Consider the following 25,000-nt stretch of genomic DNA (forward strand, 5'->3'; position numbering starts at 1 on the left):
ACTCAGTACTGGGGATCTGAGAGCAGCTAATTCAATACAGTCTAGTGTAGAGAACTCAGCGCTGTACTGGGGATCTGAGAGCAGCTAATTCAATACAGTCTAGTGTAGAGAACTCAGTGCTGTACTGGGGATCTGAGAGCAGCTAATTCAATACAGTCTAGTGTAGAGAACTCAATAGCTGTACTGGGGATCTGAGAGCAGCTAATTCAATACAGTCTAGTGTAGAGAACTCAGTGCTGTACTGGGGATCTGAGAGCAGCTAATTCAATACAGTCTAGTGTAGAGAACTCAGCGCTGTACTGGGGATCTGAGAGCAGCTAATTCAATACAGTCTAGTGTAGAGAACTCAGTGCTGTACTGGGGATCTGAGAGCAGCTAATTCAATACAGTCTAGTGCAGAGAACTCAGTGCTGTACTGGGGATCTGAGAGCAGCTAATTCAATACAGTCTAGTGTAGAGAACTCAGTGCTGTACTGGGGATCTGAGAGCAGCTAATTCAATACAGTCTAGTGTAGAGAACTCAGCGCTGTACTGGGGATCTGAGAGCAGCTAATTCAATACAGTCTAGTGTAGAGAACTCAGCGCTGTACTGGGGATCTGAGAGCAGCTAATTCAATACAGTCTAGTGTAGAGAACTCAGTGCTGTACTGGGGATCTGAGAGCAGCTAATTCAATACAGTCTAGTGTAGAGAACTCAGTGCTGTACTGGGGATCTGAGAGCAGCTAATTCAATACAGTCTAGTATAGAGAACTCAGTGCTGTACTGGGGATCTGAGAGCAGCTAATTCAATACAGTCTAGTGTAGAGAACTCAGTGCTGTACTGGGGATCTGAGAGCAGCTAATTCAATACAGTCTAGTGTAGAGAACTCAGCGCTGTACTGGGGATCTGAGAGCAGCTAATTCAATACAGTCTAGTGCAGAGAACTCTGGGAGTCACTGGGAGTGAGAATTTGCTCTCGATGGACTCATCTGGATCAATCAAGGTTTTGATTGATTGATTGATTGGTCGGATCCAACAAAACAAGCTCTTGAAAGTAGTGAAGGCGCGGGCGCCAGACTGCAATCTGGGGAACACACCGAACAGCGAGCTGGGGGGGCGCGAGATCCGTGAGACAGACAGAGAGGGAGGTCCAGAAGGGTCCAGCCCGGGTCCGCTCCCTCTGAACTGGGGTGGCCCCATTTCGATCGGGGGCAGGCGGGATCCAGATTTCAACCAGCCTGGCCTCAGATCAGCGGATACGAGGGGATGCAGAATTGTCGACTGAACTTCCAATCGTAGCTCATGTGAAAACCCCAACCCTGTGGTTTTACAGGACTGGTTAACCAGGAGCTGCTTTGCCAGTGTGGATTGTATCAGAGACTCACTCAGCCTGGAACCTGAGGCACAAGCCTCTGTGCTTCACAGCATCTATGGCCAGGCCTGTGAGACTGTTGGCAATGCGACTGGCTCTTTAACAGGCCAAGGCAGAGCGCGGCACTGTTCTGGGCAGCTGTGAGACGCCAGGCAGAGGTGCATCCTAATGCCACACAGCACAAGAGCCATCTCACTGTCAGGGCCCTGCGTTAGTCATTCACTGCAATGGCTAATGTGGTGCGAACCACATTTCAGCTGACGTCTGTTAAGAGCAGGGGGGTAGCATGGAAGAGAAGGGGGGGGGGAGGCATTTCCACACAGAGCACGCCTCTTGCAATCAATATGCAAGTCAGGCTCTGCTGGGCTGCACATTGAAATCGCACAGAGACTCAGAGAGAGGCTCATTACACAACACAGAGACGGCTGTGAATATCGCACCACGGGACGTCTTCATTAAAACAGCCCGTGGCCCTGCCGGTCTCTCCAGGGAATCCCACCAATCTCACGGCTGGTGGCGGTCCCTCTCGAACGGTCTTCAAAGCAGGCCGTTAGCGGCTCTGCGGTGTTTTGATTCTGTGCCGAAGGACAGGGGCTCCACAACGGCAGCAACAAGCATCAGTCTGATAAAGCGGACTTTCCATCAGCCAGCTGACCGCTCCATCCCGCTGTCAAGGCCAGTTGCCTCTCACACAAGCACAGCGACGCTGGGAGATCGCTGCCGGCATTTCAGCCTTTCTTTGGGAAGCTTCCGCGATGAGAAGACGCAACGATAGCGTGTTTCAGCAGACCCTTCTGAGATCGACGCGAAACGACAACGAACCGAGAACTGACCCCCTAACTAACACGACACACTGCAGGAAAAAAAAAAAAAAAATACACACACAGAACAAATTATAATTTTAAAACCGTTTGCGAGGAGTTTGAGAAGTTGCCTTGGCAAAACTTGAAAGAATAAAGAACCCAGCCTTTATGCATTACAAAAGAGGTTTATAGATGGGAAAGCTAACATGGCACAATTATACAGTGACTGAAAGGGATATATATATATATATATATCACACTCATATAGGGATCTACCTTGAATCAAATCCCGCTCTGTCTGAATCTGATAGCTTCATTCTCATGCTTTTGCGATTCTGGCTTCAGTTTTAAACAGAGCAATTTTGATTCCCCCTCTGAAACATGTTAATAAAAAAATAATACAATCATGCACCAATATTAGCAACAGCGAATTTGCTTTCATTTTGCTTGAGAACTTTTGATGAAACGTGATCCAGTCTCCTTGGGAACCCGTCCTTCTCATTCGTGGAGATGCACCCAATTATTCTCGAGTTTGCTGGGAGCCCGGCCAGCAGGGGTCGCTGGAGCGCGGAGAGGAGGAACAGTCCCTGCTGGTTTTGCCTCTTGTCCCTCTGCTAGGCGAGCGACTGGATGACCTCCAGTCTCTCCTGGTAGATCCTGTGAAAGGCCTGAGCCAGGCTCTGAAAGGGGGCTTCGTAATTCTCCATCTCTTTCTGCAAGAAGAGAGTAATCAGGAAAGAGGTGACCTCATACCTTCTCATAACCCCCCCTGTTAGGTTTCGGGGTCTATGTGACCCGACTCTAGTTTCCAGTCACCTTAAATGCTATTTCTCTCTTCATTTTCTGTATAATATTTTCTGAAGCTAATTTAAAAACAGCCTTAGCTTGATGAAATGTTTTTATTTGCAAAAGGTTTGACTCTTGTCTGCTCTTTCAGTCCCGGAGCTGTGATTCTTTGACTGCCAGCCTGGGAGCTTCTCATTCTGGAGTGTCTTTACCAGGGAGATGCTGTTGCAACACTGACAGGGAAAACGAGGCCCTGCCTTGTGGAGATAGAGTGTGTGTTTAGAAATATCTCCAGACAGGCGCGGCCATTCCCAGAAATAATAATACAAATCTAATAACAATAAAATAACAAATTGAAGAAGTGTGTTTTATTCCTGCACGCAAATCTACACAGATAAACGCCAGGGGGGTCACGGTGACCCCAAACATCTTATTAGTACACATGACCTGTTCTAGAAAAAACAAACATCTCAAAGGTTTCCTGTGTGTAAGTTCGTGACCCCCAACTTAGGAAAAGCCATCCAATATTATACAGAAAGCATCCAAGCTGATTGGAAACTAGAGTCGGGTCAAACGGACCCCGAAACCGAACACGAGGGGTTAACGCCTACCACACTACCACCAAAGACTGTACAGTAAGGAATGAGATTACTCAGGACTTCAGGAGTTGAATTTTACCCCCTGAAAACACCTTTTACTCTCTCAGTGTTAAAATTACAGGGGAACTTACTCCCAGACCCAAAACCTTACCTGGAGTGCCGAGCAGCGCAGAGGTATTCCACGCTAGATTTAGAAATTATTAAGCAGGTTTCATTCAACTGTATGAAGCAAAATCATCATCATACAGGGTGATGGAAAACGTTTGGCCATGGCTATAGATGCTCCTTCAAAGTCAGAAAATTGACTACAAATGAACCTGCAGGGCTAAATCAATCACTTTGGAAGCAGAACACCTTATCACCCATCTCTCCCAGCTTCCCTGCGACTCTCAGCGCTCGATTCTGCCAGCAAGCAGAAATAATAAATGTACCGCGCGTGCTTTGAAGGAGGATTCCTCCCCTCCCCTCCCCTCCAGGGCAAGAACGCTCTTGGTATCAAAATCAAATGAAGCGAGAGAAGCCGATTCCCATGTAAGGAAAGCCCCCGGGCCGCGAGAGATGTTCATTTTTAAAACGCAGGTTCTCGTTGTTCCTGCCACAGCTGGGATACTCACCACGGATGTTTCACAGTATTCCAGTCCCTGGTTCAAGGCCCACTCCTGAGCAGTTGTGAATTCCACGGCACGCCTCGCAGACAAGTCTGTCTTGTTGCCCACGAGAATCCCTGCACACACACACACACACACACACACGCATCAGACACAGCTGGGGGCCCTGCTTCAAGGCAAGGGCCAGGCAAAGGGAATTCATTTCAACAGTGTTACCGTGTTCAGAAAATACACAGTTCAATAATCGAACTGTTCTACCAGCTAGCTGTTTGTTACCTGACTCAAACACTGCCTGTTCTTTTCAAAGCAATACTGCTTTAACCCTTTGCGGTCCAGTGTGGGAGCAGGTTCGAAATTACAACGTTCCCTTTCCGGTCCGATGCCTGGACCCTGCCCCACATCATCAAAAAGACATCAAGCCCGGGTCTCTAGTCGTTTTTTCTCCGGAAAAAGCCAAGAAAACCTTTCTCCACTCTGCACTCTGCAGAGGGTGCCCGAAGGAAAGTCAATCTCAATCTAACCCTCTGATCGGTTCTTATTAGCACTGCTGATGCCTCACCTGGCAGCTGCAGGCTGTGGCACTGAGCTCGGACCCTCTCCAGCCACTTGGCACAGCTTCTGAAGGAGGGCTCGCTGGTGATATCGAACACCAGGCACAGGGCTGACAGCTCTCCCCACTGCAGAGACAGAGCGGCACGTTAGCGGCACCAAGGCATTAGCGGAGGCAGTCCAGATTCACAGTCTTTTATGGACTCATCGTCTTCTGCAGCTAAATCATCATTATAATTCTCACAAACAAACTGCTGAAGTGACCTGGAACATACAGAACTTGGTTGTTCCTAGTTTTTGTGAAATTAACAGACTCCTTCAAACACATCTGTTAACATATATATATATATATATATATATATATATATATATATATATATATATATATATATATACACACACACACAAAATGCTATATTACAAAATGATATTGCAAAAAGTCTACTGGAAGCTATTATTACCGCTCCAGTAGTATTTCATGATAGATTTCGAGATGTCACATTTTCTATTGTTGTCAGTTTGTTAAGTAGATGGGAAGCTACAAAGCGGCATGCAATTCTACATGTTAACGAAACATTCATTCGATTTGATGAAGCAATGTTCACTCTACAGGGCGATGCACAGCTGTTGAAAAGCCCCTTTCTGTGCATCTCTACAGAATGAGCTGCAAGCCACAGAAAGCCTCTCTCACCTGCTTCTCAAGCACGTCCGCAAAGACCTCCTTCCCCGCGGAGTCAAAGAGATACAGCTCCTGAGGAGACAGATTATCAGGGAGTTACTGAAGGCAGCCCTGCTCATTCTGCCAGCGCTCCAGTGTGGGGTGCAGTATACAGGATCAGGGAGTTACTGCAGGCAGCCCTGCTCATTCTGCCAGCGCTCCAGTCTGGGGTGCAGTATACAGGATCAGGGAGTTACTGAAGGCAGCCCTGCTCATTCTGCCAGCGCTCCAGTCTGGGGTGCAGTATACAGGATCAGGGAGTTACTGCAGGCAGCCCTGCTCATTCTGCCAGCGCTCCAGTCTGGGGTGCAGTATACAGGATCAGGGAGTTACTGCAGGCAGCCCTGCTCATTCTGCCAGCGCTCCAGTCTGGGGTGCAGTATACAGGATCAGGGAGTTACTGCAGGCAGCCCTGCTCATTCTGCCAGCGCTCCAGTCTGGGGTGCAGTATACAGGATCAGGGAGTTACTGCAGGCAGCCCTGCTCATTCTGCCAGCGCTCCAGTCTGGGGTGCAGTATACAGGATCAGGGAGTTACTGCAGGCAGCCCTGCTCATTCTGCCAGCGCTCCAGTCTGGGGTGCAGTATACAGGATCAGGGAGTTACTGCAGGCAGCCCTGCTCATTCTGCCAGCGCTCCAGTCTGGGGTGCAGTATACAGGATCAGGGAGTTACTGCAGGCAGCCCTGCTCATTCTGCCAGCGCTCCAGTCTGGGGTGCAGTATACAGGATCAGGGAGTTACTGCAGGCAGCCCTGCTCATTCTGCTAGCGCTCCAGTCTGGGGTGCAGTATACAGGATCAGGGAGTTACTGCAGGCAGCCCTGCTCATTCTGCTAGCGCTCCAGTCTGGGGTGCAGTATACAGGATCAGGGAGTTACTGCAGGCAGCCCTGCTCATTCTGCCAGCGCTCCAGTCTGGGGTGCAGTATACAGGATCAGGGAGTTACTGCAGGCAGCCCTGCTCATTCTGCCAGCGCTCCAGTCTGGGGTGCAGTATACAGGATCAGGGAGTTACTGCAGGCAGCCCTGCTCATTCTGCCAGCGCTCCAGTCTGGGGTGCAGTATACAGGATCAGGGAGTTACTGCAGGCAGCCCTGCTCATTCTGCCAGCGCTCCAGTCTGGGGTGCAGTATACAGGATCAGGGAGTTACTGCAGGCAGCCCTGCTCATTCTGCCAGCGCTCCAGTCTGGGGTGCAGTATACAGGATCAGGGAGTTACTGCAGGCAGCCCTGCTCATTCTGCCAGCTGAGGTGCAGTATACTCCAGTCTGGGGTGCAGTATACAGGATCAGGGAGTTACTGCAGGCAGCCCTGCTCATTCTGCCAGCGCTCCAGTCTGGGGTGCAGTATACAGGATCAGGGAGTTACTGCAGGCAGCCCTGCTCATTCTGCCAGCGCTCCAGTCTGGGGTGCAGTATACAGGATCAGGGAGTTACTGCAGGCAGCCCTGCTCATTCTGCCAGCGCTCCAGTCTGGGGTGCAGTATACAGGATCAGGGAGTTACTGCAGGCAGCCCTGCTCATTCTGCTAGCGCTCCAGTCTGAGGTGCAGTATACAGGATCAGGGAGTTACTCCAGGCATATAAAGGGTTTTACCGAATGTGAAGTCAGGGGTAAATCCGTACCTTCACGTGATTCAGTGGGGACCATAAGAAAATACAGATGAACAGGTTCAGGAAAACCCACAAATGTTTCGTTACAAATGTGTAAAAAGAATGAGAACGAGGGGGTACATGGAGGCGCTCTGTCTGTCTGTCTCTCTGTCTGTCTGTCTGTATTTCACCCTTCTATTTCTACATGTCCTTTAAAAAAGCTGCACCAGGAAATCCTCCTGACTGGCACTGCCAATCACAAAGCCTTTCACTAAAACTACAATCAACGCAACAGCTTGAAAAGACTTTCCATTGAAAACCTGCACCTAGCCAAGACAGCCCTCCTTTACACGAGCGAGCCCAGCTGGATTGAGAGAGCGGGGCAGAAAGCCTGCTGCGCCCAGCCCTGTACTCGCTGAAACGCCTTGAATACCAGCTCACCACTGCAGCTCACCGTATGTTTCTAAAGCAGACGATCAGTGAAGCGTGCTCTCAGGACAGTCCCAGTGCAACGTGACCCGCCCCCCCTGAGCTTCATCACTGCCGGGAAGGGGATGGGGGAGGACAAGAAGCAGCAGGAGGGGAACATCTCTCTCATTATCACCGCACCCAGGAGGTGCTGACGCTGTCGACAGCTCCCAGATTAAAAGAGCAATCTCTAATACCAATTTATTGCTCTCCGCTGCGTTTTGTAAACAGCGTGCTCGTGTCTTTTGGGAGACGTCCTGGCACTAGAAAAGGTGCTTTTTTACAAAGTCTTTCATTAGCCCCCTCGATTGATCCAGAGAGAACCCTTGCAGTATTCGGAGAGCGAGAGAGCGAAGGAGGTTCTGATATGCATGACGGCTGTCTGAGTCAACGAGCACATATAGAAACGGTTAATTAAATACCAGTGGTGCTCTTCTGTTTTCAATCTGCAGTGTCCAGCAGTCATTTTACAATCCCAGATGAATGGATTCACACACACACACACACACACACACACACACACACTGAGACACACACACACACACACACACACACACACACACACACACACACACACACACACACAGACACACACACACACACACACACACACACACACACACACACACACACACACACACACACACACACACACACACACTGAGACACACACACACACACACACACACACACACACACACACACACACACACACACACACACACACACACACACACACACACACACACACACACACACACACACACACACACACAGAGCCTGGGCGTTCCTCTGACTGGCATTTGTTAGAGGTTAGGGAGATTGCTGGACAATCAGGCACAATGCAGCTCAGTTGTTACAGTGTGGTCCACTTAGACCACTGGAGTATCGCTTACAGATTAGATAGAGAGAGAGATAGATAAATAGATAGATAGATACATAGATAGACAGCTAAATAGAGAGATAGATTGATACATAGATAGATAGATATACATAGATAGAGATAGAGAGATAGAAAGATAGATAGATAGATAGACAGACAGACAGATAGATAGATAGACAGATAGGCAGATAGACAGATAGATAGATAGATAATGTATGAACTCACGACGCTGTCACTGCTGTCAGGGATGTTAACCGTTTTGACCACAATCTCCACTCCTGCGGTCTAGAAATGAAAATAACAGAGAGAAGTTAGGGTCGGACTCACAACACGCTGAACACTGAAGAGCTGCTCTAAACGCCTCAGGGGCGATCTGCCCTGGCAAAACAGCATCCGTCCTGGATCTAGCGGTTCCAGTCCTGGGTAGGGATTCTTTGTAGGGTCTGGCAAGGCCGCTACACCCCAGAGGCAAGGGTGGGGCTCGGCTGGAGACGCAGTGCTGAGGGTCCTTTAGAGATTCAGCGCCTTTTAAAACCTGTTTCACTCTGAAAATATTTTAAACAGCTTTCACACAGGCTGGACTGGATCTACAGCACGCGATTCAGAACACAGTGACCCACTGTATCCTTTCACACGGGCTGGACTGGATCTACAGCACGCGATTCAGAACACAGTGACCCACTGTATCCTTTCACACGGGCTGGACTGGATCCACAGCACGCGATTCAGAACACAGTGACCCACTGTATCCTTTCACACGGGCTGGACTGGATCCACAGCACGCGATTCAGAACACAGTGACCCACTGTATCCTTTCACACGGGCTGGACTGGATCCACAGCACGCGATTCAGAACACAGTGACCCACTGTATCCTTTCACACGGGCTGGACTGGATCCACAGCACGCGATTCAGAACACAGTGACCCACTGTATCCTTTCACACAGGCTGGACTGGATCCACAGCACGCGATTCAGAACACAGTGACCCACTGTATCCTTTCACACGGGCTGGACTGGATCCACAGCACGCGATTCAGAACACAGTGACCCACTGTATCCTTTCACACGGGCTGGACTGGATCCACAGCAAGCCTCCTGCATGCGATTCAGAAGGTCTCTGATTGACTGGCCAGTTCCTCTGATAGTGGATGTGAACCCACAGTACCATCGTGTAGTTCTTCTGAAAGTGAGTCCCGTCGCTGCGAAGCAGCTGCGTCAAAGCACTCTTCCCAACAGAGGCATCTCCTACAGAAAAAAAAACACAATCTGGAGAGGCATTGACAATACAACAAGTGACCCCCTTGTGTTCTGCTCTTTCCACTGTGTTTAATGCACTATTTCATGTATTCTGCTGCTATCCTGTGTTCTGCTCTTTCCACTGTATTTAATGCACTATTTCATGTATTCTGCTGCTATCCTGTGTTCTGCTCTTTCCACTGTGTTTAATGCACTATTTCATGTATTCTGCTGCTATCCTGTATTCTGCTCTTTCCACTGTGTTTAATGCACTATTTCATGTATTCTGCTGCTATCCTGTGTTCTGCTCTTTCCACTGTATTTAATGCACTATTTCATGTATTATGCTGCTATCCTGTATTCTGCTCTTTCCACTGTATTTAATGCTCATGTATTTGCCTTTCCTGTATTTAATGCACTATTTCATGTATTATGCTGCTATCCTGTATTCTGCTCTTTCCACTGTATTTAATGCACTATTTCATGTATTCTGCTGCTATCCTGTGTTCTGCTCTTTCCACTGTGTTTAATGCACTATTTCATGTATTCTGCTGCTATCCTGTATTCTGCTCTTTCCACTGTATTTAATGCACTATTTCATGTATTCTGCTGCTATCCTGTATTCTGCTCTTTCCACTGTATTTAATGCACTATTTCATGTATTATGCTGCTATCCTGTATTCTGCTCTTTCCACTGTATTTAATGCACTATTTCATGTATTCTGCTGCTATCCTGTATTCTGCTCTTTCCACTGTATTTAATGCACTATTTCATGTATTCTGCTGCTATCCTGTATTCTGCTCTTTCCACTGTATTTAATGCACTATTTCATGTATTCTGCTGCTATCCTGTATTCTGCTCTTTCCACTGTATTTAATGCACTATTTCATGTATTATGCTGCTATCCTGTATTCTGCTCTTTCCACTGTATTTAATGCACTATTTCATGTATTATGCTGCTATCCTGTATTCTGCTCTTTCCACTGTGTTTAATGCACTATTTCATGTATTCTGCTGCTATCCTGTATTCTGCTCTTTCCACTGTATTTAATGCACTATTTCATGTATTCTGCTGCTATCCTGTGTTCTGCTCTTTCCACTGTATTTAATGCACTATTTCATGTATTCTGCTGCTATCCTGTATTCTGCTCTTTCCACTGTATTTAATGCACTATTTCATGTATTTGCTGCTATGTATTCTGCTCTTTCCACTGTATTTAATGCACTATTTCATGTATTATGCTGCTATCCTGTATTCTGCTCTTTCCACTGTATTTAATGCACTATTTCATGTATTCTGCTGCTATCCTGTGTTCTGCTCTTTCCACTGTATTTAATGCACTATTTCATGTATTCTGCTGCTATCCTGTATTCTGCTCTTTCCACTGTATTTAATGCACTATTTCATGTATTCTGCTCTTTCCACTGTATTTAATGCACTATTTCATGTATGATGCATTTCTCTGTGTTTGATGTATTATGGATTTTGCAAAGCGCTTTGTGATGGTGCTCCGCTAGGAAAGGCGCTATATAAAACAAACATTGATCGCTCTGGCCTTCTGTTGCTTCGCTGGGCTGCCCTGCTAACGCTGCTAACCCTGGAGGCGGCTGTGTGGGTCCAGCGGCTAACGAAACGGGCTCGGCACCAGCAGGACCCGGGTTCAAATCCCAGCTCAGCCCCTGCCTCCCTGTGTGTGTGACCCCCGAGTCTCTGAACCCCCTTGCGCTGCGTCTTTGGGGTGAGGCGTTGTTGTAAGAGACTCTGCAGCTGATTCTCAGCTCACACGCCCTGGCCTCTTGCAAAGCGCGTTGTGAGGGCGCTCCGCTGTGAAAGGCGCTATACAGATATCTAGATAGATACATATCTATATAGATAGATATCTAGATTGGGGTGAGGCGTTGTTGTAAGAGACTCTGCAGCTGATTCTCAGCTCACACGCCCTGGCCTCTTGCAAAGCGCGTTGTGAGGGCGCTCCGCTGTGAAAGGCGCTATACAGATATCTAGATAGATACATATCCACACAGATAGATAGATAGATTGTTATTAATAAGCTGCTCCGCACGGCATTCATTTCAGCCGCTGTCACGAAAGGAGGCTTAGCTGCGTTACCTTGACAACTGGACGAGACGCGTCGTTGTTGTTGTTTGTGTTTATCTCTGTCTCTCTCGATTATAACGATTTACCTAACGGGTCTGTATTGCATTTATCTGTTTTAGTTTAAACGCGAATCGTCGCGACGGGACTCTAAAAACGAGAGAGAGAGAGAGAGAGAGAGAGAGAGAGAGAGAGAGAGAGAGAGAGAGAGAGAGAGAGAGAGAGAGAGAGAGAGTCGCCAACAACAAACAAACAAACAAACAAACAACAAACAAACAAACAAACAAACAAACAGCGGCAAGCGCTCGCTGCGGGGTTATTAATTGCGATTCGTTTATCCAGAAGGAGAGTTCAGAGAGTTTATAATCGAAAGAGAAAGAGGTGAATTTATCCAGAAACTCTCTGCAAACTGACCCGCCACTGCGCACCGCGCCCTCAGCTTCACCATGGCAACGGCTGGCAGGAACCCGCCGAACCCTGCTGATTGCGCGCCCTAATTACTGTTTATTATTATTATTATTATTATTATTATTATTATTATTAATAATAAACCCGTTCGGCTTCTCCGGGTGCAGACTCCGGTCCCTCGTCTTCCGCCGCCGTTCCTTAGCAACCCAGCCTGCCGAATGTAACCGGTCCAACGCCCTGCCACTCCGACGCGGCTCTCGCTTTCTATTGGGCGGTTTATCTCCACGCCCGCCTATCAGGAGACTCCTCCGCGAAGCCCCTCCCCGCTCCGCTCGGCCCCGCCCGTTCGCTCAGTGGAAGCACCCGATTGGGCGGGGCGGGGCTTCGCGCGTCACCTCGTCGCTGCTGATTGGTCTGGTTTCTCCGCGGAGAAGGATCAAGGCTCGCCTGTGATTGGTGATTTATCCAAACCCGCCTGGGGGCGCTGCGGGTAACATTATGAAAGGTATTGATATTAGAAGCGGGGTCGCCACCTGTCCCCCTGATTCCGGGACACCGCGACACAGAGCAGGGTTCAGGAGCTGCCTTTAAACTGGAGGGAATCAACACGTGAAGTGAGCCCTGAACCTTCCCTCAACCGATTCTGCACAGTAATTATTCTGCTCTTTCCACTGTGTTTAATGCCTGTTTCATTCTGCACAGTAATTATTCTGCTCTTTCCACTGTGTTTAATGCGCTGTTTCATGCATTCTGCTGCTAGTAATTATTCTGCTCTTTCCACTGTGTTTAATGCGCTGTTTCATGCATTCTGCACAGTAATTATTCTGCTCTTTCCACTGTGTTTAATGCGCTGTTTCATGCATTCTGCACAGTAATTATTCTGCTCTTTCCACTGTGTTTAATGCGCTGTTTCATGCATTCTGCTGTATTTGCACTATTTCATGTATTCTGCTGCTAATGTATTCTGCTCTTTCCACTGTGTTTAATGCGCTGTTTCATGCATTCTGCACAGTAATTATTCTGCTCTTTCCACTGTATTTAATGCACTATTTCATGTATTCTGCTATCCTAATTATTCTGCTCTTTCCACTGTATTTAATGCACTATTTCATGTATTCTGCTGCTATCCTGTATTCTGCTCTTTCCACTGTGTTTAATGCACTATTTCATGTATTCTGCTGCTATCCTGTATTCTGCTCTTTCCACTGTATTTAATGCACTATTTCATGTATTCTGCTGCTATCCTGTATTCTGCTCTTTCCACTGTGTTTAATGCACTATTTCATGTATTCTGCTGCTATCCTGTATTCTGCTCTTTCCACTGTATTTAATGCACTATTTCATGTATTCTGCTGCTATCCTGTATTCTGCTCTTTCCACTGTGTTTAATGCACTGTTTCATGTATTCTGCTGCTATCCTGTATTCTGCTCTTTCCACTGTATTTAATGCACTATTTCATGTATTCTGCTGCTATCCTGTATTCTGCTCTTTCCACTGTATTTAATGCACTATTTCATGTATTATGCTGCTATCCTGTATTCTGCTCTTTCCACTGTATTTAATGCACTATTTCATGTATTATGCTGCTATCCTGTATTCTGCTCTTTCCACTGTATTTAATGCACTATTTCATGTATTATGCTGCTATCCTGTATTCTGCTCTTTCCACTGTATTTAATGCACTATTTCATGTATTCTGCTGCTATCCTGTATTCTGCTCTTTCCACTGTGTTTAATGCACTGTTTCATGTATTCTGCTGCTATCCTGTATTCTGCTCTTTCCACTGTATTTAATGCACTATTTCATGTATTCTGCTGCTATCCTGTATTCTGCTCTTTCCACTGTATTTAATGCACTATTTCATGTATTCTGCTGCTATCCTGTATTCTGCTCTTTCCATCCTGCTCTTTCCATTTAATGCACTATTTCATGTATTCTGCTGCTATCCTGTATTCTGCTCTTTCCACTGTATTTAATGCACTATTTCATGTATTCTGCTGCTATCCTGTATTCTGCTCTTTCCACTGTATTTAATGCACTATTTCATGTATTCTGCTGCTATCCTGTATTCTGCTCTTTCCACTGTATTTAATGCACTATTTCATGTATTATGCTGCTATCCTGTATTCTGCTCTTTCCACTGTATTTAATGCACTATTTCATGTATTCTGCTGCTATCCTGTATTCTGCTCTTTCCACTGTATTTAATGCACTATTTCATGTATTCTGCTGCTATCCTGTATTCTGCTCTTTCCACTGTATTTAATGCACTATTTCATGTATTCTGCTGCTATCCTGTATTCTGCTCTTTCCACTGTATTTAATGCACTATTTCATGTATTCTGCTGCTTTCCACTGTATTTAATGCACTCTTTCTACTGTATTTCTGCTGCGATTCATGTATTCTGCTCTTTCCACTGTGTTTAATGCACTAACCCTTTGCTAAATCCGTGCTGGTTATTAATTATCTTAAGGCAGCGTGACAATACAATAGCAGCTTTTAACAAATGAAATAAATAAATAAGTACATCATCACTATGTATTTATTTTATGAATAGTTTGTTTATATATATATGAGCCAGTTTGTGTTTTTAACTGCACGCACCTGTTCTGTTTCACCTGCAGGACCGCCAGAGCCCCGCACACGTTTACACCCCTCCCTGTGAATCTGTCACACAGACCGCTGCAGCAGCACTGTGCGACCCGTGCTAGAGAGCGTTCTAGAGCACATATATGACCCGGTTTAGAACACTCCAGCGTTCTGGAGCAGGGGGCGCCAGGCACCCTCTCCACGTCACTGCACAATATTTAAACTCCCGCTCAGATTGTAATACCCGCTCAAACACCAACGAACTGCCAAACACGCAGGGCAAAGCACGGAGCAGGTATACTGCATTACTGTAAGAGCAAAAGGGAGGGAAAAAAAAAAAAACATTTCTCTAGTTAACTGATTAAAACAATTTAAATCTGGTTAACTCCGCCTCTTTTGCTGCTCCAGCTCAGGACTCCGCACACGCATGGAATACGTGCTTCCAAACCCCCTGGGCTGCGTGCCTAGCAACCGTTGCCAGACATCGCTCCAGCAAAACCACAGAGGCTGGCTGCGCAAGCGCCGAGGGGTCTAATGGTTTTAAAGGCAATACATTGATAAACTCGAAAGGAGCCCCCACTCTAGAGCACGTAGTCCTGCAACACGCTGAACGGATCGCACCCCAGAACACAGCTGGGTTACACAGTAATGCAGACTGGCAGGGGCACAGCAGCAGGGCAGGGAACACGCTCGCAGAACAAGGAACGAACACAGCAAGCCGGCTTCGCACAGCCTGCAAACACAGGGCACAGTTCTTGAGCTGTGGGGAAGGCACAAGCAGCTCTGCTCTACATAAATCACTCAACTCCACCGCACAGGATGGGAGGAGATTTTTAAAAGCACACCAGTCCTCCGATCCCAGCACCGCCCCTAAACTACACATGAAGAAAACAAGACAGACTTTCACCAAGTACCTAGTCCCGCATCTAAAGCTTCAGGGAATGATTCCAGAAAAGCTGAATTAAGTCAAGCAAAGGCAAAGGACAGAAGCTTGATCTAGCTCAGCGCTTGCTGTATTTAATCAACTCTTTTCCACACCTCTGAAGATCCACACACACCACATGAAAAGAAACCAAGACAGTGTTTAAAACGCTTTCATTTTTAATTGGACAGTCTGCAGTATATTCCTGCTGAAAGACTGGACAGAACCAGGGGGAAGGACAACCCGCGTGCGTCTCCGGGACTATGCCGTCTCCTCCTTCACAATCCGGTCCTTTTTGAGGGGTCCCTGTACAGAAGACAAGAGAATACCGTTAGCCGTGCAAGAGAGCACCAAAGCGAAGGAAATGTGCGTTTGTGTTCTTGGTTCTCAGCCCTGCTTTGGCATCTGTGGTGGCAATTATAAAAGACAGCACACCGTTCCCTCGCGAGCATCTGTGTGCGTGTGTCTGTACACAGTCCCTCGCGCGCTGTGCGTGCGTGCGTGTCTCCTCACTCACCATGAACGCCTTCTTCTCTTCGGCAGTCTGGAAGCGACCGTGTCCGAACTTGGAGGTGGTGTCGATGAACTTCAGGTCGATCTTCTCCAGGGCGCGCCGCTTCGTCTGCACCAGCAGGGACTGCGAGAAAGGATTCGAGAGAAGAGGCTCAGCCACCCGGCCAGCAAAAACACGCACAGCCTTTAGAAAACACAAGAGTGAAGCCAGGAGACTATCTCACCTTGCGCAGGGTCAGGACTCGCTTCTTGGTTCCGATAACGCAGCCCTTGAGCATCACAAAGTCATTGGTGACCTCGCCGTAGTGGACAAACCCTCCCTAGAGAGAGAGAGAAGACACACACATTACTTCCCATCACTACACAGGCTTCCAGAGCCTCGCCCAGCAGGGCGGCGCTCTTCTAAGAGTTCGCAATGCCAGCTTGTTAGTTTAGCTGGAGCAGAGTGTCGGACACGTCAACAGAAATAGATTGCTCGATTATAATCTGTAGTGACTGACAGATGAGAGAGAGGGCAGAGGGATCCAAAACAACGCAACAAGTCTCTGTCCAGCACGGCTCTTTCAACGTGCTTTACGAGAGACATCAGCCGCCTGACAGCGTGACTGGCATCTGAAACGAGGCTCGGCGTGGAAGCAGCGCTGTGCCTGGAGCTGGAAATCTGGGTTCGTTCACCGAAGGAAGGCAGCATCCTGCCCCGAGCTCCAGCGTCTCCCAGGAGAGCCTGGAGGATTGCTTCGAGACTCTGAACCGAGACGGTTCGCAGGCTGCACCCTCGCCCGGACTTGCCAGGCAGGTCCGAGACGAGAGCCCAGCTCTGAGCTCCGGGGAAAGGGGGGGGGGATCCTCTCCCTGCTCACCAGGGGGTTGATGCTCTTGTTGGAGAGATCGTACTCTGTGGAGGCGTTGCTCTTCACCAGCTTGCCGTCCTTGGTGTGGTAGCCTTGACCGATCTTGTAGATCTGGAGAGGAGGGAGGCAGAACAGAAGACAATTACAGAAGAGCCGCAGCTTCGCCCTGAAGAATTCGCTCGTTTTAGATTCGCAGTCGAAGCCGTGTTAACAATACTGAACCACACGCAGCTCCGCAGTCTCACCTGTACGCTAAAACAGACTGAAAGAGAGAAATGTAAAAACCGTGAAACGCTGTCCCCGCTATCCCGGCTCCCCGAACGCTCGCACCTTTTTGTTGATTTCGGTCCGGTGGTGGTACCCCTTCTGCCCAGCCCGAGCCACGGAGAAAGCCACGCGGGCAGGGTGCCACGCTCCGATGCAAGCCACCTTCCTCAGGCCTCTGTGGGTCTTGCGGGGAAGTTTCTTGGTGTGCCAGCGGCTGGTCACGCCTGAAGGGAGACAGGAGGAGCAAGACTTGAAGGGAACAGCGAGGCGGCTTTCACAGCGGGCTGGAAACAGCCGCTCCCCGGGGCGGGCGGGGGCTGTTCCTGCAGCCGAGGTCCGAAGCCCGGCAGGTACAGGGGGAGTTTCTCAGAAGGAAGGCAGCGCGGCGTTCTCTCTCTGTCGGACTGCCCTGTGCCTGCCAGAATGGACCGCTTCACTTTCAAACTTAGAGCGGGTTACCGCAGAGAAATACAGCAGCGAGAGAGATGCAATGTGGGTAGTGTTCATGCAGCCTGCCCTCGAGCAAGGGCCGCGCCACGCACCTTTGTAGCCGTGCCCCTTGGTGACCCCGATGACGTCGATCATCTCGTCCTGGGAGAACACGTTGGCGACGGGCACAGACTGCTCCAGCTTCTCGCGGGCCCAGTCCACCTTCTCTGCCACAGAGCCCCCGTTCACCTGGACCTCCATCAGGTGAGACTTCTTCTGACGCAGGGGCAGCAGACGCATCTGAGGGGGGGGGAGAAAGATGAAGGGCAGAGGAGAGAGAAAGGGAGGGAGTGAAAGAGAAAAAAAACATGGAAGGGGGAGAGGAGAAAGGGATAGAAAGAATGGGAGGTGAGAGAGAAAGAGGAGGGGGGGAGAGAGAGACAGTCAGCCTTGCAGGAGCTGCAGCACAGAGCCGTGTCACACCAGGGCAGTGCAACTCAACTCCGGCCCTCGAGATCCAGTCCTGGTCTTCATTCCAACCAGGTGCTAAAACCAGTCAACTGCCTCTTTGCAGCTTCAAAATGACACTAGAACCTGCTGGGAGTAAAAACCTGGACTGGATCTGGAGAGCAGGAGTACCACTGCACTAGAGTACTGATCACGCTCTGGAAATTCACAAAGCCCCCCTCCAGGCAGGTACAGGCTAGGGGGTGGGGGGGGTTCCTCAGAAGGAAGGCAGCATGGAATATCTCCTCACGCTTTGGGTCGGGCGCCATGCCTGGCGCGAGATTCCGTGACCTCATCACAGGAACAAAGCCCCCTGTACCTGCCACTGCCTTCAATTATCACTCTGCAGAATAACTCTGCAGCAATGATTATAAATCACACACACTGGGGGAAATAAACCACTCCCACCGACACGCTTAATCTACACAAGCACAGAACTCTTCCACAGCTTCAGATCGAAATCAGACTCCCACTGCAGAGCGGTCTGATCCATTCCTGGTTTTACTCAGTTTAATAAGCCTGGTTACCTGCACACTGTGGCTAATCAAGCCTGTACTAAAACCTGGAATACTGCTATGCAACAGGAGTCCTATTTCCGTCACCAAGCGCTCCTGGCAAACCGGGAAACTGCAATTCAGTGAGAATGCCAAGCGGGCAGTTCCCCAGCGACCGCGCACGCAGCGACTGAAGCTCCTCCCCCTCCTCCTCACCTGCGTGTGGGCGAGGACGCGCACCACCTGGCAGTACTTCTTCATGGCATCGAAGTCCTTGTTCAGCTGCTTCTTGCCCTCGTCGTCCTGCCATTTCTTGCAGTACTTGGTGAAAGCCTTCTTCTTAGCCTTATACCTTCAGAGCGGCGGCAGACAGACGCACAGGGAGGGGGGCACAGGGACAAAGAGAGGGAGAGAGAGAGGTTGGCACGACCCCCCTTCATCACACACCCCCGTGGGAGCGGGGCGTGCGAGCGGAAGGGAGGGGCGCGGCCCGGGGTTTCGGCTCATGGCGCGGCCAGCGGAGCCTGCAGCTCGTCGGGAGAGTGCCCCCCGCTGACCCCCGAGAGGAGCTGCCAGCACGAGGAGCGTTAGTGAGGATCGGAACACAGTGGCGGCAAAGCCCTGTCAACGACTGCTTCCTGCGTGCGACTGACAGGTTGCAGACCCCCCCCCCCCCTGGTTCTAACCCGTTCTCCCCCTCATGCAGAGCTCTGCAGCGCTATCTAAGCACTGGGAGCGCCCCTGCCCGCTCCCCCAGGCTCACCAGTTCTTGTAGAAGCGTCGCTTGCATTCATCGCTGATGTGCTCCGCGAAGACGGTCTTGAAGGCTCGCAGGCCGCGGGGGGTCTGCACGTACCCCACGACCCCCACGATCACCATGGGGGGGGTCTCCACGATGGTGACGGCCTCCACCACCTCCTTCTTGTTCACCTCTGCAGGAGGGGAGGGAGCAAAACCAGAGGAGGAGAGTCAGGGGCTTCGAATTTAAAAACACACACACCACTAATCCTGAATCTGAAAAAACAGGAGATCTCTTGCGTTTCAAAAGCTATTCCTGCATTAGAATTTTCTGTGTTCCGGGCAACCAATTCGCAAACAAGGTTAAAAAGAAAGCGATCAAGCTTCCTGGTGAAGAGGAATAAATTCAGAAGCTACAGTCAGCGCTCGACATTCAGCAAAGGCAGCCAAGGGCAGGCCTGTTCTGTCCGCCCGTCGAGAATCTCATCACTTGTAGTTTGAATAACCACTGAACACCAGGGCTGAACACAGGCTAGCGTGCTGAGCTGCTGCCCTGTCACTCTCTGCTGAGCATTACTGGAGCCCATCCTGTCAGTCTCTACTGAGCGGTACTGGAGCCCGTCCTGACCTGCTGTCCTGTCAGCCTCTACTGAGCGGTACTGGAGCCCTGTCAGCCTCTACTGAGCGGTACTGGAGCCCGTCCTGACCTGCTGTCCTGTCAGCCTCTACTGAGCGGTACTGGAGCCCGTCCTGACCTGCTGCCCTGTCACTCTCTACTGAGCATTACTGGAGCCCGTCCTCTCAGCCTCTACTGAGCAGTACTGGAACCCGTCCTGACCTGCTGTCCTGCCAGTCTCTAGTGAGCAGTACTGGAGCCCGTCCTGTCAGTCTCTACTGAGCAGTACTGGAGCCCGTCCTGACCTGCTGTCCTGTCAGCCTCTACTGAGCGGTACTGGAGCCCGTCCTGTCCTGCTCTACTGAGCAGTACTGGAGCCCGTCCTGTCAGTCTCTACTGAGCAGTACTGGAGCCCGTCCTAACCCACTACCATGCTAAGCTGCTGCCCTGTCAGTCTCTAGTGAGCGGTACGTACTGGAGCCCGGCCTGTCGACCTCGCGGACGATGTGGGTCATGCCCGCCTTGTAGCCCAGGAAGGCAGTGAGGTGGATGGGCTTGCTGGGGTCGTCCTTGGGGAAGCTCTTCACCTTCCCCCGGTGGCGACAGCTCCTCTTACGGGGCAGGAAGCCCAGAGAGCCGTGGCGGGGGGCAGAGAATTTTCTGTGGGACTGGAATTGGGAGAGAAAAAACAAACAGTTAGCTGCCGAATATTGAAAATCTGCGCAGAGTAGGGATCTACTCCAATAATAACCCAGCAACAGAACCCTGGCAGATCACTTGAGCGTCGACCGTCCGGTCAGAAGCACTGGAGCCTCACAGCCGTCACACAGGGGGGGGGGGCAGTCCGAGCCACTGCAGCCATCACACCCAAAGCACAGAGCAACCCGCTCCTTCAGGACTACAGTCAGCAAAATCGACATTCAGCAAAGGCTGGCAGTGCCAGCGCTATTATGCCCGCCCGTCGATCGTTTATCATCACTTGTAGTTCTGGGATTCTACGGCAAAACCGCTAACACAGCGAGCGAGGGCTCATGGACTCTCCCAGCGCTGCAGGAAACGGCTGCTTTCAAGTCTCGCAAGGTTTAAATTTCACATCTCCCTCTAGAGCAAGGCTTCTCAAACCCGGTCCTGGGGACCCCCTGCCGCGGCTGCTGGTTTCCATGCCAACCCAGCTCTCAATCACTGAACCAGACCCTTCATTGTGCTTCATGACACCTTTTCACTTGTTTCCAGCTCTTGAACAGTTTGCAGTTCAAGTTACTTATCAAATGTTATGGCTGACTTGAAATATGCAAACTGTTCAAGAGCTGGAAACAAGTGAAAAGGTGTCATGAAGCACATGATCAGTTCAGTGAAGGGTCTGGTTCAGTGATTGAGAGCTGGGTTGGCATAGAAACCAGCAGCCGGGGCAGGGGGTCCCCAGGGTCCGGGTTTGAGAAGCCCTGTTTTAGATAGATATATAGAATAGAGATGTATAAAGACAGGAGATAGATATCTATATAGACAGACAGCAGCTACAAATAGATAAGAGATAGAGACAAATATATACAGATAGGAGATAGTGTGTGTAAATATATATATATTATATACACACACATCTATATAGATACACACACACTTTATATATGTGCATCTATACTTCTTTATATATATTTATATATATATATCGAGAGAGAGGACAGGTACACTGTGTTTTGAGAGGCTCGACAGGTTAATAAAAACAACGATTCTTTTACGCAACTTGCCTTAAAGTAACTTTACTATATTATTATATTAGTTTAAGTGCACGGTGTAATTATTGTAAGGTATAGAGCAGGATTGATAACACGCGGATTAATGATTATTATTATTATTTATTATTATTATTATTATTATTATTATTTATTATTATTATTATTATTATTATCATCGTTATTCTTCACGCAGGCTGGAGGCGCGCACGCCTTTATAAAACACGACTATCAACATTATCATTATTATCATCATTATTATTATTATTATTATTATTATCATTAACAGAGAGCGGAGGGCTCCGCTACCGACCCCACTGAAACCAAACACGACCCGGGGAGCCTCCATCTTCCCTCCGCGGCATCCTTACTACAGCGAGGACACAGAAACACCCCAGAAACACACAGAAATCAGAGCCGCACTTCGCCCATTTCAAGCGGGGAGGTCACACGGGCTCCCGGGGGACGCTCCTGGGCGGGTTACCGGCTGCTCGGCGCCGGCATGCCGCCGATGTTCGCGGATTGAGACCCGGGAGTCTCTCCGGTTTCTTTTCACTCACCATCTTGTCTCCGGTCCGGTTGAGAGAGAGAGAGAGCGCCGAGGGAGGGGCTTCGCTTTTATAGCGACGCGGTGAGGAAATGACTCCGCCCCCCCGTTCCAAACCACGCCCAAAGACCGCCCTCTCCGTCATAAACCCCGCCCGCCCCGTCCCCAAACCACGCCCCGCCCCGTCTTGCAGGGCTGCCACATTTCTGCAGAGTTTACAGCCCGAATAATCAATTAAAAACAGCCCAATTACTTGTTTTTTTTTTTAACTGAAAGCAAGCTTATTATTAACAGGCGGGCCTGTGCATGAAAAAAAAGCAATTAAAAGCTTTTGTAAGAAAAGAGATCTGGTATAAATTTGATATAAAACTGCAACAAGCTCCATACGGAAGCTCTGAAGGGACAACACTCACGCCAGACCAGCAACCCAATTACCAGCGAGATCCCTTTATTGAAATACTAACGCCGGCGCTGGATCCCTAACAATACTGCAAAACACGAAAACATCTTTTTAAAGCTGTGCCGCTAATCTAATTACACTATCAACCCGCGGCTCCTTCATATTCCCCGCGGCTGTGTTTGGAAAGTAGCCCAAATACCGCGGACCCTGCAGCCCTGCCAGCGTCGTGCTTCACCCCCATTCTCAAACCTGTTTAGTAATTATAGGTGCTAAGGAGAAATGCCCCTAATTAGTGTGGAACGCTCTAGAACAGAGGCAATGTTGTTTAATTGCCATAGCATTGATTAAAGACGTGGTGCTATACCATTAAACACCAGCAGGTGTCGCTGTTACCCAGACTTCTTCAATATGTAATTAAATGATATTGTGAATTGAGTGATATTGTGAATTGAGTGATATCGTTGCATTAAAGTGTGGTTTTGGTGGTACTGACCCTAATCGCACCCTAATCCTAATTACAGTCTCTTAAGGTCGCTATGCACATATGCAATGAATCACACAGTATATAAATCACGCAGCTTCTCAGTTAGTAGAATACATACTAAATCAGACGAGTTCACTGCAGTGTTTATTGCACTGAAAGCTTTTTTAAAGCTTGCATTTGTATTTTATTCGCTCCCGGTCGCACTACACACTCGCTAAACTCCAAAACAGCAACAGCATTGTTATTAACCGGCGATGTAGGGTTACCATAGTTACCAAAATCTCTGCAGGGTTTATAGCCCAAATAATTACTTAAAAACGGCCCCCAAAAAACCAGCCCAATTGTTTTTAATTGAAAGCAAGCTTATTATTAACACGCAGGCCCTGTGCATGAAAAAAAGCAACTCTGAAGCAGTTAAAATGTATAATAACACAATCACAATTTAAACTCGAAACACCGGGTCTGTATATCTTTCTATACCCCTTATGAGAATAACCGATAGAAAGTTCTATAGCAGATCGGTCAAGCCCTGTAAAATATCCTATAGGATTTCTTTAAAACCTTTGTTTATTCTATAGGGTGTCCTACAGCACCACTACACCATCCTATAGGGTAAATTGGTTCTATACATTAAACACAATACAGACTGGATTCAAAGGCTAATTTAGCTGGTGGCGCTTCTGAGATAATTGTTATTATTTATTATTATTATTATTATTATTATTATTATTATTTATTATTATTATTATTATAAATGACTGTGCTGGCAGTCCGGGATGAAACAGGGATCTTGAATATTGTGAAGGTCGCTGATTTCCAAATACTGGGACTAATTAACCCTTTGAAAAAACGACTGCCCCCCCCCCCCCAAAAAAAAATATCCCTCCCGTCCGAACAAAGCCTCTGCCGCGTGACCGGGACCCTGAATTACTCAATTAAGACCGCCCCCCCCCCCTCCCCCCTGCGTCCTATACAAATACACTGAGAGGGCATGTGGACATTTCAAATCGTTTCACATTTCTACCCTCGTCTATTTTGGGGGCGGTTTAAGTGAACCCCATCTACTGCTAGGGGGGGGGGGGCGTTGCAGCATTCCCCTCCCTCGTTGTTATTCGGTTTTACCGTTTCTGTTAAAGGATAATCCAGTCCGGGTTTTACTGCTAGCAGCTCGCCTAGCCCCGACGTGTCCCGCTAACAAGCTCAGGAGCGTCTCTAGTAAAACCGGGACTGGATCAAACTCCATTCCCATCCCCGCCTGTATGACAGCCCCCCGGCAGAGACCGGGGATTCGCGCCTGCGCAGTCAAGGCGATAGCTACTGGTTTTGTGTTTTTTTCCACGGTCTGCTAATTTCCCGAGAGTAAGGCAGCGGCAGCGTGGGTTTAAATACAGCCTGTGAATGAAGCGGGCTATATATAATAATGCCAGGGGCTTGGGAAGCTGCAACACGGGTGCAATCAACAGCATGTTAGCAAGGGCGCTGCGTTCATATAAGGGCGTCTTAATTAATGCATTAATTAGTTTGTTTGACATTTTTAACAGACCCGCGCGTCATACCCTCTGGTAAACAACACACGCACACACACCTCTGCACATGCGCACAGTTTGACTAGAGGTAATAATGCGCGTTCTTGTGGAGCTGTCGTGAACGCGCGGCAGCAGGTCACCTGTGCAATGTGTCTCTCCCCCACCCCCCCCCCCCCCCCCCCCCCCCCCCCCCCCCCCCCCCCCCCCTCCTCCCTCCCTTCAAGAAGCAGGGGGTATTAGAGAGACTAGAGAGAGAGAGGGGGGTGGGGGAGGGAAAGAGAGAGGA

The 25,000-nt window shown here is 48.8% G+C and overlaps 2 protein-coding genes and 1 non-coding gene across 4 annotated transcripts; all 3 read right to left on the bottom strand.

Moving 5' to 3' along the window:
* Window positions 1-2,325: 2,325 nt before the first annotated feature.
* Window positions 2,326-12,327, bottom strand: ift27 (intraflagellar transport 27 homolog (Chlamydomonas)). 2 transcript variants are annotated; one of them, XM_041237832.1, is made up of 7 exons: window positions 12,105-12,324; window positions 9,524-9,603; window positions 8,582-8,641; window positions 5,390-5,449; window positions 4,709-4,826; window positions 4,156-4,265; window positions 2,671-2,869 (listed from the first exon to the last, which is right to left on the bottom strand). In XM_041237832.1, exons 1-7 carry the CDS (start codon window positions 12,136-12,138, stop codon window positions 2,771-2,773), a joined length of 561 nt encoding a protein of 186 aa, XP_041093766.1. In that variant the 5' UTR covers window positions 12,139-12,324; the 3' UTR covers window positions 2,671-2,770. The 2 variants fall into 2 exon arrangements, with proteins under 2 accessions (XP_041093765.1, XP_041093766.1); XM_041237831.1 differs by lacking the exon at window positions 4,156-4,265 and having other exon boundaries at window positions 2,326-2,869; window positions 12,105-12,327.
* A 3,446-nt stretch (window positions 12,328-15,773) lies between these two features.
* On the bottom strand, window positions 15,774-22,418 carry rpl3 (ribosomal protein L3). Its single transcript, XM_041237821.1, has 10 exons — window positions 22,318-22,418; window positions 20,503-20,695; window positions 19,437-19,605; window positions 18,890-19,025; window positions 17,786-17,972; window positions 17,307-17,467; window positions 16,986-17,087; window positions 16,350-16,445; window positions 16,130-16,249; window positions 15,774-15,918 (listed from the first exon to the last, which is right to left on the bottom strand). The coding sequence occupies exons 1-10, from the start codon at window positions 22,318-22,320 to the stop codon at window positions 15,874-15,876; spliced, it is 1,212 nt and encodes a 403-aa protein (XP_041093755.1). The 5' UTR covers window positions 22,321-22,418; the 3' UTR covers window positions 15,774-15,873.
* Window positions 18,390-18,486, bottom strand: LOC121306229. Its single transcript, XR_005948183.1, has one exon. It is a non-coding gene; the product is annotated as a small nucleolar RNA U83B (small nucleolar RNA).
* Window positions 22,419-25,000: the final 2,582 nt, after the last annotated feature.

This window comes from Polyodon spathula, chromosome 46, assembly GCF_017654505.1.
Source record: "Polyodon spathula isolate WHYD16114869_AA chromosome 46, ASM1765450v1, whole genome shotgun sequence".
NCBI classification, from domain to species: Eukaryota; Metazoa; Chordata; class Actinopteri; order Acipenseriformes; family Polyodontidae; genus Polyodon; species Polyodon spathula.